At 44.0% G+C, this 13,822-nt stretch overlaps 1 protein-coding gene across 1 annotated transcript in view; it reads left to right on the top strand.

Moving 5' to 3' along the window:
• Window positions 1–13,822, top strand: part of EGFLAM (EGF like, fibronectin type III and laminin G domains) — a 136,058-nt gene that overhangs the window by 80,201 nt on the left and 42,035 nt on the right. Inside the window, exons 10-13 of the mRNA XM_032764287.1 lie at window positions 6,243–6,343; window positions 7,760–7,860; window positions 8,981–9,128; window positions 11,228–11,417. Coding sequence (XP_032620178.1) covers window positions 6,243–6,343; window positions 7,760–7,860; window positions 8,981–9,128; window positions 11,228–11,417 — 540 coding nt within the window. The remainder of the gene's footprint in view (window positions 1–6,242; window positions 6,344–7,759; window positions 7,861–8,980; window positions 9,129–11,227; window positions 11,418–13,822) is intronic.

The raw sequence follows: 13,822 nt of genomic DNA on the forward strand, positions 1-13,822 counted from the left end.
GGTCACAATGGTGCACTGTGGGATACCACCCAGAGGCCAATACCGTCGATTTCCGGCCATACCAACCCTAATCCGATATGGCAATACCGATTTCAGTGCTACTCTCCTCATTGGGGGGGAGTATAGAAATCGGTTTGAGAGCCCTTTATATCAATATAAAGGGTCCCGTTGTGTGGACAGGAGAAGGGTTAATTTGGTTAACGCTGCTAAATTTGGTTTAAACGCGTATTGTAGACCAGGCCTTAGTGGGGGAGGTGAGCTAATAATGGATGACATCAAAACAGCTGAGTTCTTTATTGCCTATTTTGCTTAAGTCTTCACTAAAACGATTAATGGTGATCAGATACTCAACCCAGTTAATATTAATGAAAAATGCGAAGGAAGACAAGCCAAAAGAGGGAAAGAACAAGTTAAAGAATATTTCAATATGTTGGATTTATTCAGGTCAGTAGGGCCTGGTGAAATTCACCCTGGAGCGCTTAAAGAACTAGCTGAAGCAATCTCAGAACCCTTAGAATTCATGATGGACGAGTGAAGTCCCAGAGGACTTGAGAATGGCAAACATAATAGCTATCCTTAAAAGAGGGAAGAAAGAGGATCTGGGGAACTACACACCAGTGAGCCTAACTTCAATTCCTGGAAGGATACTGGAACAAATCATTAAACAGGCAGTTTGTAAGTACTTAGAGGATAATAGGGTTATAAGAAATAGCTAACATGGATTTGTCAAGAACATCATACCAAACCAATCTAATTAGCACTGAACCCCCACTTGGTCAGGCAACTCCCATCTTTTCATGTGCTGTATATTTATACCTGCTTACTGTATTTTTCACTCCATGCATTTGATGAAGTAGGTTATATCCCACAAAAACTTATGCCCAAATAAATTTGTTAGGGTATGTCTACACTACCCACGTTACAGCGCGGCCATGGCTGTGACGTGGGCAGTATAGACACACTTTATCGCTGGGGAAGAACTCTCATGGTGATAAAAAAAAAAAAAACACCCCTAATGAGCGGTGGTAGTTTTATGCCAGGAGCATGGCTCCCAGTAATAAAGCATTGTCTATACTGGTGCTTTTCAGCGCTAAAAGGTTTGTCGCTCGTGGGAGTGTTTTTTCACACCTCTGAGCAACAAAAGTTTTAGTACTGAAAGTGGCATTGTAGACACAGCCTAAGGGTATGGCTACACTCACACTTTACAGCGCTGCAACTTTCGCGCTCAGGGGTGTGGAAAAACACCCCCCGAGCGCTGCAAGATACAGCACTGTAAAGCGTCAGTGTAATCAGGGCAGCAGCGCTGGGAGTGCGGCTCCCAACGCTGCACGCTACACCCGTAAAGGATGTGGTTTACATGCAGCGCTGGGAGAGCTCTCTCCCAGCGCTGCCACTCCAACCACACTCACCGGCAGCGCTTTGAAATTCCAAGTGTAGCCATACCCTAAGTCTCTAAGGGCATGGCGACACTTGCAGATGTAGAGCGCTGTGAGTTAAACCCACCTTCGTAGAGGGCAGTAGGGAAAGCGCTGTAGTCTGTCCACACTGACAGCTGCCAGTGCACTGGCGTGGCTACATTAGCAGCTTTTGTAATGGCCACAGAGAGCAGTGCATTGTGGGCAGCTATCCCAGCATGCAAGTGACTGCAATGTGCTTTTCAAATGGGGGGGTGGAGTGAGGTGGAGTGTGACAGGGAGTGTGTTGTGTGTATGTGGGGGGAGAGAGAGTGGATTTTTGGGGTGCTGAGAATGTGTCAGCATGCTGTCTTGTAAGTTCAGACCCCCTCTCCTCCCACCTCTCTCTCATTCAAAGGAAACAGTAAATGCTTGCTTTTTTCTTGGAGCTGATAAGCGCCCGGCTGCTCTGAAACGGAGCTTTGAAAGGGCATTTCTGCATTCCTGCAGCCAATTTCACAACAATGACAAGAGTGGCCACTTGACTTAAGGGGACTATGGGATGTTTCCGGAGGCTGATCACAGTGTATTAATGCAACACCTCGTTCACACTGCCAGTGGAGGGAGAGTGAGCTAGGGCACCTGGGGCTGCTTTATTGTGTTGTAACTCACAAGTATAGCCAAGGCCTAAGGTGCCACAAAGACGACTCCTTGTTCATTATGAATCAGTGGCCCTGCTGGTTGCAATCCTTGTTTCACCAGGGGAGAGCCATTAACTGCTGATGGCCCTTGATAGCTTTAATAACAGCTTTTCCCACATAGCTTCCCCACTAGGTGTCAAGTTCTAACAATGAATTCTCACAGCCACAATCAAAGGTTACAGTCCTAAATGGCATTCACAAACCAAATGAAATGTATAAGTTGACTTAGGGTATGGCTACATTAGAAATTTCAGTGTGAGTGTAGTCAGAGCCGCAGCGCTGGAAGATACCTCTCCCAGCGCTGCTTGTAAACCACATCCCTTATGGGTGTAGTGTGCAGCCATATGGGTGTAGCGTGCAGCTGTCGCCCTGATTACACTGACATTTTACAGCGCTGCATCTTGCAGCGCTCAGGGGGGTGTTTTTTCACACCCCTGAGCGCGAAAGTTGCAGCGCTGTAAAGTGCCAATGTAGCCAAGCCCTTAGACAAATCCCACATTCTGTCACAGTGATAACAGTATTTGCAAACCCAGAGGTTATTGTTTAACATTTGTTCATCTTTGGAAATGGGAATTGCTCTGTATTATTATGATTACTCTCACAAGCGTGGTCTCATCTGTTAAGGAGCCTTACCTTTCCATTTTGTCGGTTAAGATGAGATGCACACTGCATTTTCTTGTACAGGTGTCACGTCAGAAGTCATGGCGCTATACATTGTATGATTTAGTTCATTATATGTATTTACTCTCCTTACTTCAATGAACAGTAGCAGTTCTTGGGGAAAGTTCATTCTGAAAAGCAACTATTGTGACAATAGCTGATGGAACAGCTATAGATGTAATTTTATTTTATTTTATTGTATTTAGTTAGTTAGTTATTTTGCCATAATGCCCAAGCCTGTGAAGTTATGGAATTCTTATGCCGGTCACATAATTATATAAAGCTAGTGGAGCTGGATCTGTTAATCTGAGTTTAGAATCAATTCTCTTTAATGGAGTATTTATCCCCAGGTGTCGGAACCAGATTATGCACTAATACTGCACAGTAGTGGTCTTCCCCTCATGAGCCATCATCACATGTTAAACAATGCATTAATTAGGCTCATGCTACAGAGCTTTTTTATACTTAACAGTCCTCGTTAGAGGCACAATTGATCCAGTGAACCCTTTTTATGGTCAGTACCTCTTGGGGATGAATTTTCATCAGATATTTCATTTGTGCTATGCCCTGACTCATTTTTATATAACAAACTTTTTGTTAGTAATATTATTATAGCTGTATCTATCCCAGGTATTGTAGCTGTATCTGTCCCGAGAGATAAGCTGGGTGAAGTAATATCTTTTATTGGACAAACTTCTGTTGGTGAGAGAGACATGCTTTCGAGCTACATAGAGCTCTTCTTCAGGGGAGGGGGAGGGGCTTAGGGCAGAATGGAGGTGGGGCCTGAGAGGAGTGCGGGCAGGGCTGCAGGTGGAAGAGGTGGGACAGGGGGTTAGCCTCCCCCGTGGGAAGCTTCACCTGCCACCTATGCCTATCAGACATCATCCTCAAGGGACACCTGCACAACATTTTCAAAAGACAACCCGGGGAGCTTAAATTCATAACTCTGCTAGACGTTAAAAATCATGGATTGAATAGAGACAGTGGATTTATAGCATATAGCAACAATCTATAACACACTCATAATCCCCTCCTCCCACCCGCTGCTTTTCCCACACATACACTTTCCCCATTGTGACTGGTGGGGTGCTAATGGACCATTCACCTTGAATGGTCCCTTGAAATAAGTGTTAACTATTTATGCTAAACAATCTGTTAAACCTCCTGTTTAGCTGTGACACTACTGAGTACATTTCCCAGACCTGAAGAAGAGTGTTATCTCGAAAGCATGTCTCTCTCACCAATAGAAGCTGGTCCAATAAAAGATATTACCTCATCCAGCTTGTCTCTCTAAAGAAGAGGTCCCCAGACTGTGAGGCATGCCACCCTAGACGAGTGCAGAGGAACATTCAGGGGCATGGTAGGACCCAGGCCAGCCACCATGGGAGGCAGGGAGGGAGTGCCACCCAGCCCTGTGCAGCACCCAGGGACAGCTCCAGGCACCAGTGCAGCAAGCACGTGCCTGGGGCAGCAGGCTGCGGGGGGCAACCTCCCGGTCTCTGTGAGGGTGGCAGGTAGGCGGCTTTTGGTGGCCCGCCTGCAGGAGCTCCACTGGTCCCACGGCTTCGGTGGCAATTCGACGGCAGCTACATCGAAGGCACGGGACTGGCAGACCTCCCACAGGCATGCCGCTGAATCCACGTTACCAGCTGCCTGACTGGTGTGCTTGGTGCAGCAAAATACATAGGCCCGGCCTGCAGCTTCAGGCCCCAACTATGGCCCAGCCACAGCTCTACACCCAGCCCCAGCCTCAGCCCCTGGTTGCATCTCTGTTCTCAGTCCAAGACCTGCCCCCAGCTGCAGCCCCAGCCTTGGCTTCCTTACCCAGTCCACGTCCTCCCATCCCTGACCTGGGAGCTGTGACCCAACTCCCAGCTCCGGGTGTGTGTTTGGGGGGCCTCGGACAGAGGTAATGGGGGGACATGACCTGAAAAGTTTGGGGACCAGTGCTCTAAAGCTCTGTTAGCATCAGTCTAAGCTTTATTTTGTTTCTTTGCAGTACAGCTGTAAAAGTAACTGTACTTGTGTACAAATGGAAAGACACAATCACCCTGAACACAAATAATAGAGAAAGGTTAGAACCGCCATCCTTCCTACTTCATTAGGTTTATATCTAATTCAGAAATAATAGTCACATCCTGAGCTGTGGGTGAGGCGTCCTTGCTGCTTCTCAGGACCAGAGCGTGCAAAGGTGTCTTTAAGCCATCTTTGTGCTCTTTCCAGTCATGGGGCTGTCCGGCACTGGGCTGACCTTCTGACATAAGCTGGAGATGCATGAAGGCTGATTTGCCAGCAGCCAACAGCCCTAAGAGACCATTATAGCAGCCAGTGATTGCCAGGGCATAGGCTGACCTGGCCATACACTCTAAACTGGCCACAGAGAGAAGGTGGTAATGTGGAAACTGTTATACCCGCTCTAAGGCCAGGTCTACACGAAGCGTGAAAATCGATTTTAGATACGCAATTTCAGCTACGAGAATAGCGTAGCTGAAATCGATTATCTAAAATCGATGTACTCACCCGTCTTCACCGCGCGGGATCGATGTGCGCGGCTCGCCATGTCGATTCTGGAACTCTGTTGGTTTTGGTGGAGTTCCGGAATCGATGTAAGCGCGCTCAGGGATCGATTGTAACGCGCCGATACGGCGCGTCGTATAGACGTGGCCTAAGCCACCTAAGGTTTCTCTGGGTGGTTAAGTACATCAGCGTTATAGCAGCTTTGCACTACAAAGCTGACCTAATGCAGCCTGGAATCTGACTCAATGTGTATTTCTCACATATGTTCGCTTCCCTAAGGAAAAAAATGCCTTGCTGTCTGTCTCTGTATTAAACAGTTTCCTAAATCAAGATGAATCATCAAGGACCAAATTCTGTTTTCAGTTTCATCAGTGAAAACCCAGTGATGCCACTGATGAAACTGTTGAGCAGAATTTTCCCGTGAGTATGCTGTTTCTGTGCAAGTTCAGCAGATCCTTTGGAACAAGGGAATTAGCTCTGAAAGGTAGGAGGAGGAGAAAGCAGTAGGTTAACTGATTGTTGACTATTGCTGACTAATAGTTGTCTCTGGAGGAACTCAGGCCTGGTCTACAGTGGGTGGGCGGGGGGATCCATCTAAGATACACAAGTACAGCTACGAGAATAGCATAGCTGAAGACGATGTATCTTAGATCGACTTAGAATTACTTACTTTGCGTCCTCGCGGCATGGGATCGATGGCCGCGGCTCCCCTGTTGACTTTGCTTCCACCTCTCGCTGAGCTAGAGTTAGGCAGTCTACAGGAGAGTGATCGGAGATCAATTTATTGCATCTACAGTACACACGATAAATCAATCCCTGATAGATCAATCGCTACCTGCCGATCCGGCGGGCAGTGTAGACATACCCTCAGTCTTGTGTTTTTGCCTGATATTAGCTAGTGCTAAATGTGCATATTGATTTTATATTTGAACACATTGCTAAACAACATGCTCTTATCTTTGCCTTTCAGATATTATTATCCAGTATCCTCAGTTCTCCGGCTACTCATACATCACCTTTGAACCGCTGAAAAATTCCTATCAGACATTCCAAATTACCCTTGAATTCAGGGTATGTTTAAGCAGTCCAAAACTCACAAAGCATTTTTAAATGGCATTCAGTTCCATTAGTGTAAAGAAGGAACAATAGAAGAGTGAGTAGCTTCAAAAGCCTATGCTGCAAGCTAGATATTGCAGTGAGTTAATCTGTAGCCTTCACGTCTGGAAATCTGGGTTTGCATCCCACAAGAGAAAATAAATTTGATAGTCTCAGCTGAGATGTTTGTCCATACTCCTGGTACTCTTTTTCTTAAGGAAGGTCCTGAAAATAGCAGTGTTGAGGGATTACAGGTTAGCACTGACTTACTGTGACAGAGCTGTACAAGTGAACTTTAGACTGCGTTATGTTTGGAATTTTTGTAAATGTCTATCTGTTCAGCAGTGGCACACATATAAACTAATTAAGTACCTCTGAACTTCCTGTTTCATAGATAAGTAGATGTCCCTCATGCTTTACAGCATACACTGATCACCTGCACAGACGAGGAAGTTATTTTTTCCTTCTTCCACCAGGCGTAATGTCATTATGATTATTTTCTTCCTCTGAAACACTAGATACCGGACTAGTTAGATCAGTGGTCTGATCTGATAGTGTAATTTCTGTGTTCACTTGAATTCATGCTATTTATTACAGGCAGAGCTGATAGCCTGTGATTAAGGTTGCCCAACGCTTTCCATGAATAAATCAGCATTTGTATACCTGCTCCTTTGCAATATGATAGTTAGTATACATAGAAGATGTGGCCTAAAATCTGAGCCATTTTCCAATAAAACCCTAATAGTGGATGCCCATCGAATATAAGATTTGGAATTGAACCACTTCTAATTTTGACTCTGCAAGAAAAAATTCCATCCAACACTGGTGTTTCAAAACCAATATCACTACTCCCTCTCTGAGAAAACAGTTCCTGGTTCCTGCACTATTACTTCCATTAGTGCATTTACTGTATAGCCAGGTTTCAGAGTGGTAACCATGTTAGTCTGTATCAGCAGAAACAACAAGGAGTCCTTGTGGCATCTTAGAGACTAACAAATTTATTTGGGCATAAGCTTTCGTGGGCTAGAACCCACTTCATCAGATGCATGGAGTGGAAAATACAGGAGCAGGTATAAATATGTGAAAAGATGGGAGTTACCTTAGGCCACTCTTATTACCACTACAAAAGTTATTTTTCCTGCCTTGGTATCCTACTGTTAATTGAATTGTCTTGTTAGACTGACCTCACACTTGGTAAGACAACTCCCATCTTTTCATGTATTTATACCTGCTCTTGTATTTTCCGCTCCATGCATCTGATGAAGTGGGTTCTAGCCTATGAAAGCTTATGCCCAAATAAATTTGTTAGTCTCTAAGGTGCCACAAGGATTTCTCGTTGTTTATAGCCAGGAGGTGGAGACTGACGTTTGCATGTTGATACTATGATCGCAGGCTGAAGCAGAAGACGGTTTGCTGCTGTACTGTGGAGAGAATGAGCATGGTCGTGGTGATTTTATGTCACTGGCGATAATTCGACGCAACATCCAATTCAGGTAATGGATCTACTGCCCTTCCATGGGTGAGCTCCTCACCCACTCCAGTCCTTGTGTGCAGTAAAAAGGGGCCCTTAAATGCTCTGCAACCAGCAAGCAGAGTATTCCCCCAGCTCAGGCACTGGGGAAGTCAGCCACAAGGCTGTCTCCTGAGGATTCCTTCACAAAGTGAACATTATTATTTCTTAGCAAGGTCAGAAATCTCTGCAGTCCACTAGCACTATGCTAGCACTGTAGCTAAGTGTATACAATTAGTTTGCTTTATAAACAAAGGAACCCCAAGAAAGTTTTCAGAACAAAGGAGACGCAGCTAACCCAGGTGTCTAGTGGTAGCACAATGCATTACTCTTCAGGAATCAAGTTTGGGACTGGAACTCAGGACCACGTCACTGATCTGGTAGGAGATTGAGGAGCTTTAAAGGAAACGGAGAAGAAGACTCTCACATTGCTCTGTGACTGTATAGGATCATCTTAAAGGATATCTGGATAGACTTCCATCTGGCATTTATTAACCGAAATGGTGATTGCTATACAAATGGGGGGGAAACAAAAGGGAATGATGTGTCCTAACCCTATTTCTGGCCTACCTCAACCTGACCCATATAGTGGAGACAAAGCAAAGACAATAGCATGCTTTGTGCACATACAGCTTTGCTGCTGTTGAGGCCTCCTTGTCAATCAGTACCAAACAATCTGAGTTTCTTACAGAATCCTGGTATTATTGCTTTAGCTCCAGCTCTCACCAGGGAGCTAGGAAAATTCCCAAGAGAAATTATTGTGATAGCAGCAACTCAAATTCTAATACACTGCATCTTGAAACCATTTCAGAAAGTTGGCAGGCTTTGCAATATACTTTGTATTGCCAGAGGATGCAAAGTCTCCTACATGGAAGAAGGAAACAGATTAAAGAAAGTTTAAAATTTGAAAAGATATTTTATCTGCACTAAAACAGACCAGATATAGATCAGTTGTCTGAGAGTTTTTATATTGCTCTTTAATGTAAAAGGAGAAACAGAGAGGCCCTGAGAAGAGAAGGCACCCTTCTTAGTCAAAAAACAAGGTTAGGTTGTTTGTTTAATGAAAAATTGTCACTTGTGGGCCAATTGTCTGGCTCTTGCAGGTTCAATTGTGGGACTGGAGTTGCTGTCATTATGAGTGAAAGCAAAATCAAACTGGGCAACTGGCACAGTGTCACTGTGTTCAGAGATGGGCTGAATGGCTGGCTCCGGCTGGATAACGACAACACACCAGTCACAGGTAAATCTCAGGTAAGTAATCAGGTTCCTAATGCTCAGCCCTGGCTCTGTGCAGACTAATGGCATTTCTTCCTAACAGGGAGTGTGTTATAATAGATCAGATTAAATTTGTGTGTCTTAATTAGGGATGGGACAGTTGCATGAACCAGAATCAATTTTAACAGATCTATAATCACATAAATCAGACTGAATATTTAAAAAGGCTTGGTTTCCTCACTGCACTTTCCCATTGTCCAGCAATCCTCCAGCCACTCTCCCTAGCCCTAGATGTGTTCTCCTTTCCAATATCTAGCAGAGCGTACTGTTGCTCTCCCGAATTCCTTGCCTTGCCTCCCATATCTGCTCCCCTCTGCTGCCTAGTCCAGATAAAAAAATACCTCTCTCTCTCTCATGCATGCACATATTCCACCTCACCCCACCTCACCCTCTGGGCCTGGTCTATCCTTAAAAGTTAGGTTGACATAGACACAGTGCTCAGTTGTGTGAAAAATTCCCACCCTGAGAACCGTAGTTTAGCCAACTAACCACCAGTGTTGATGGAACGAGGTTGATGGAAGAATTCTTCCATTAACATAGCTACTGCTGCTTGGAGAAGTGGATTACCTACACTGACAGAATAACCCCTTCTGTCACTATAGGAAGCATCTATGCTACAGCACTACCACAGCACAGCTGCAGCACCCAAACTATGTAGCACCTGTAGTGCAGACAGGGCGCCAGAAACATATACAAATGCGCATGTACAATGACACAAGGCCCTCAAAGACAAAAGATCTCAATAATATTTTCATTAAATAAAATTTAAAATAGAGATGGTGGAAAACTGTAGAAACACTGGTTCACTGTAAAAGGAAAAATACTAAAACATCTAAGAATGAACTGAAAAGAAAAACAAAGAAAAATAAAATTAATAATAGACTAGGAACAGTTGTCATGCAGTTAGAGACACAGTGCAAGAATCTGCCCTGAGTGAGGCCTCATTTAAGTCCAATGATTTCATGTGGCACAGCCAAGATAAATATTATAAATGAAGATACCTTGACTTGATCCCCTGTGACCTGAAGTGAGAACAGAAGGAAAATAATTAGTGGACAATTGCCAATAACTCAGCTCCTGTTACTTCTGCTACTCCCAGGACAACCACAACAAGCCCCCACCATCACCCCCTGAAAATGGAATGGTTTTGATTTGGCTCTAGAGGTTATATCACTAGATATGGCTTGAGACATTTATTTACAGACTCTAAATATAGTATTTAAAATAAAAGACCCAAAGGCACTGGCTACACTTAAAAGTTGTGCACTTTAACTATGCTGGCATAGTTGAAGCAGTAAACCCCCCACCTAAGCGTAGCACAATTATACTGGTTATACAAGTGCTTATGCCAGTAAAATTTATTCTGATAGGGGAACCAAAATAAGATGTACTGGTGTAAAGCACCTTATCCTGGCATAACTGCATCTGCACTAGGACTCTTACTGAGATAACTATGTCCTAAAAAAACCAAATAAATAAAAAAAATCACATGCTTTTCCAACATAGATATGCCAGTAAAACTTTACGTTGAGTCCTGGCCTAAAGAAAACAACAGATGTAGAATAAAATTTAGCCTTGACATAAATGGGTGCAATTCCACTGAAATCTCTCCTTTTAACACTAGGGCTTAATTTATTATTATTTTTTTATTTAATACTCACACTTTGCTCAGTGCTGTCCATGACACAAATGTTAAGTTACTCTGGACCCCACAGAGCCTACAAATGAAAACACAAACATAGGAAAACAAGTTATACTGGGAAGTGCAAAGGAGGCACAGACATGCCCTCATAATCAAATGATTCGTTAACTTTGTTTACATTAGTAGATCCATAACATCAAGATAAGAAATAGGCATAAAAGTAAATGTTTAGGGTGATAATTTTTTTAGGAGGAGGAACGGGTAGGAGAGAATTACTAATGGACAACCTAGTTTTCCTCAAAGGCCTCTTTTTCTTCATTGAGGGGAAAAAAGTGATCATGACTGCATGGCTTAATTATCTTGCCTTCATTAGTCTATCATAAAATATAATGTGTTATTTAAAATAGTTAAAAAGCTCTGTTTTACCTTGTAGGGCCAATATAGTAAAATTACCTTCCGGACTCCTTTCTATCTTGGTGGTGCTCCTAGTGCATACTGGTTGGTCAGAGCAGCAGGAACCAACCGTGGCTTTCAGGGCTGCATTCAGTCCCTCATTGTCAATGGGAAGATAGTTGACATGAGACCCTGGCCACTAGGGAAGGCTTTAAGTGGTGCTGATGTAGGTAAGTGCAATGTTATGGGGTCCTTTATCAATGTTAAACAAGAATAATAGGGTTATTTTCTACCAGTTGAAAAATGAAACGATTGTGTTCAGAGTTTGGTTGGGGAGAGTGGGAGATAGGTCTGTATATTTTGTATAGTATTTCTCTAGACTCTGTAAAGGATTTTGAGCTTGTATTTTAAACACTCAGTGAAGACAAGCTCTCAACAAAGCATGCTAATTGTTGGCCTGGGCACATCATTAGTAATTGCCCCAGGGAAAGTGGGAGCTCCCATGGACGAATTTCAGATCCATGACAGAATTTCTTGTTATGATACAGGACTCTTCTTCCCAAATAAGGCCCCAGAGCCCAGCAGTTCTCAAACTGAGGTCAGCAGACCCCTGGGGGTCCGCAAGGGTACTCCAGGGGGTCTACAAGTCACGTCTAGGGCCGCTGGCCCTCTGATCAACTCCTCCCCCTCCCTCCCAGTGCCTCCTGCACACTGTTCCGTGGCGTGCAGGAGTTGCTGGGTGGGAGGGGGAGGAGCAGGGATGGGGTGCACTTAGACTCATAGACTCATAGACTCATAGGTCAGAAGGGACCAATATGATCATCTAGTCTGACCTCCTGCACAAGGCAGGCCACAAAACCCTACCCATAAACATTTATAACAACCCCTAACCCATGACTGAGTTATTGAAATCCTCAAATTGTAGATTTTTGAAGACCTCAACTGCAGAGATCCACAGCAAGCGACCCATGGCCACGCATGCATGGGAAGCGAAATAACCTTTCCAGGGCTCTGGCAATCCGCCTGAGGAAAATCATTTCCCGACCCCAAATATGGCGATAGATTAAACCCTGGCATGTGGGCAGATCTCACCAGCTAGCAACCAAAGGAAAGGATTTCTCATGCAGAACTCAGTTTCCATTTTCCCATCCGAACATACCCCTCTCAGTACATTGAGCAGACTTATCTGTCCGATAATCCAGATCAATTGCCCAATTAAACTATCATTATAACATCCCTCATATAACTTATCAAGCTTTATCTTAACGCCAGATAAGTCTTTTGCCCCACTCACTTCCCTCGGAAGGCTGTTCAGAACTTACCATCCCTAATGGTTAGAATCTTCATCTAATTTCAAGTCTAAACTTCCTAATATCCAGTTTGTACCCATTCGTCCTCGTGCCTACATTAGTACTAAACTTAAATAATTCCTCTCCCTCCCTAACGTTAATCCCCCTGATATATTTATATAGAACAAGCACTTGTTGGAGGGGGCGGAAAGAGGCGGGGAAGAGGAGGGGCAGGGATAGAGTGGGGCCAGGAAAAGTGGGGTGGGTGGAGTCTTGGGGAAAGAGGTGGAGTGGGGGAAGGGCCTGGGGCTGAGCAGTGGTTGAGCACCCCCGGGGAAAATTACCAGAGATCACACCCTAGTTCCAATAAGGACTCTGATAGGATTCAGTCCTTGAAATTCCACCAAGGGGTTCTTCTGTCATCACAAATTCATAACATTTTTGCGCAGAACAAGAACCCTTATGCATAGGTTAGCCTTTCCTTTATGCAGACTGCAACTCTGATCTGCAGAGACCATGAATAGATTATCAGCCAGACAATGGTTCTCTCTTCAGGGCATAGCTGCAAAAGATTGAGTGCAGAGGTGGGAATCTCTATTCCCTTTCTTCCCCTTGTACTTTCCAGGGAAATCCCTATATCTTTATCCAGAAGTTCCTTCTTATGTGGCACATTGTTTAAAATAGTCCTTTGATGCTTATAACACTTAAATAGGCCATATCTTCCTTCTAGAGAACTTACATACAATCCCCACAATAATACATCAATTTTGTCTTTATAGTACAATGGACCCCAAAGCTATTTAAACCTAATTCAGTAAAGTCTCCCAAAAATATTGCAGGAAATTGACATGCTTGTCACACTTACAATCTAAACAGAATAGGTGATTTGGCCAGGGTCACACAGTGAGTCAGTGGCAAAGGCAGGAATAGACCCCATACATCCTGACTGGCCTGTGTTTCAGCCACAAAGTCATCTTTCTTCTCTTTTTTTTGTAGTTTTGCAGTGCAAATCCCAGTATGGCAGCGATCAGTATGAAACTTATTAATAACTGCTCTGTATTCTCTGGATAAAATGACCAGACTTCTGTGCCATATAAGAAAGGAACAGATTGACCCAGAAACAGGACACTGAAAAAAATAGGGTTTTGGAAGCACAGAGTAATTTCATGATAGAGTGCGAATCTATGGAAAACGGCTTAAAACCTTTCTAAGGTTCCCTGATCCCTAATCTGTAGTGCCTCTTGGGTCCCAACTACAGTCATTCCCAGCCATGTGCCTTCCGCACACTGTTGCATTAACAATCAACATCAACTAAAATAAATGCTGAATTTTTCCATGTGTGACCT

This window comes from Chelonoidis abingdonii, chromosome 6 (assembly GCF_003597395.2).
Source record: "Chelonoidis abingdonii isolate Lonesome George chromosome 6, CheloAbing_2.0, whole genome shotgun sequence".
In the NCBI taxonomy this organism is placed as follows: domain Eukaryota; kingdom Metazoa; phylum Chordata; order Testudines; family Testudinidae; genus Chelonoidis; species Chelonoidis abingdonii.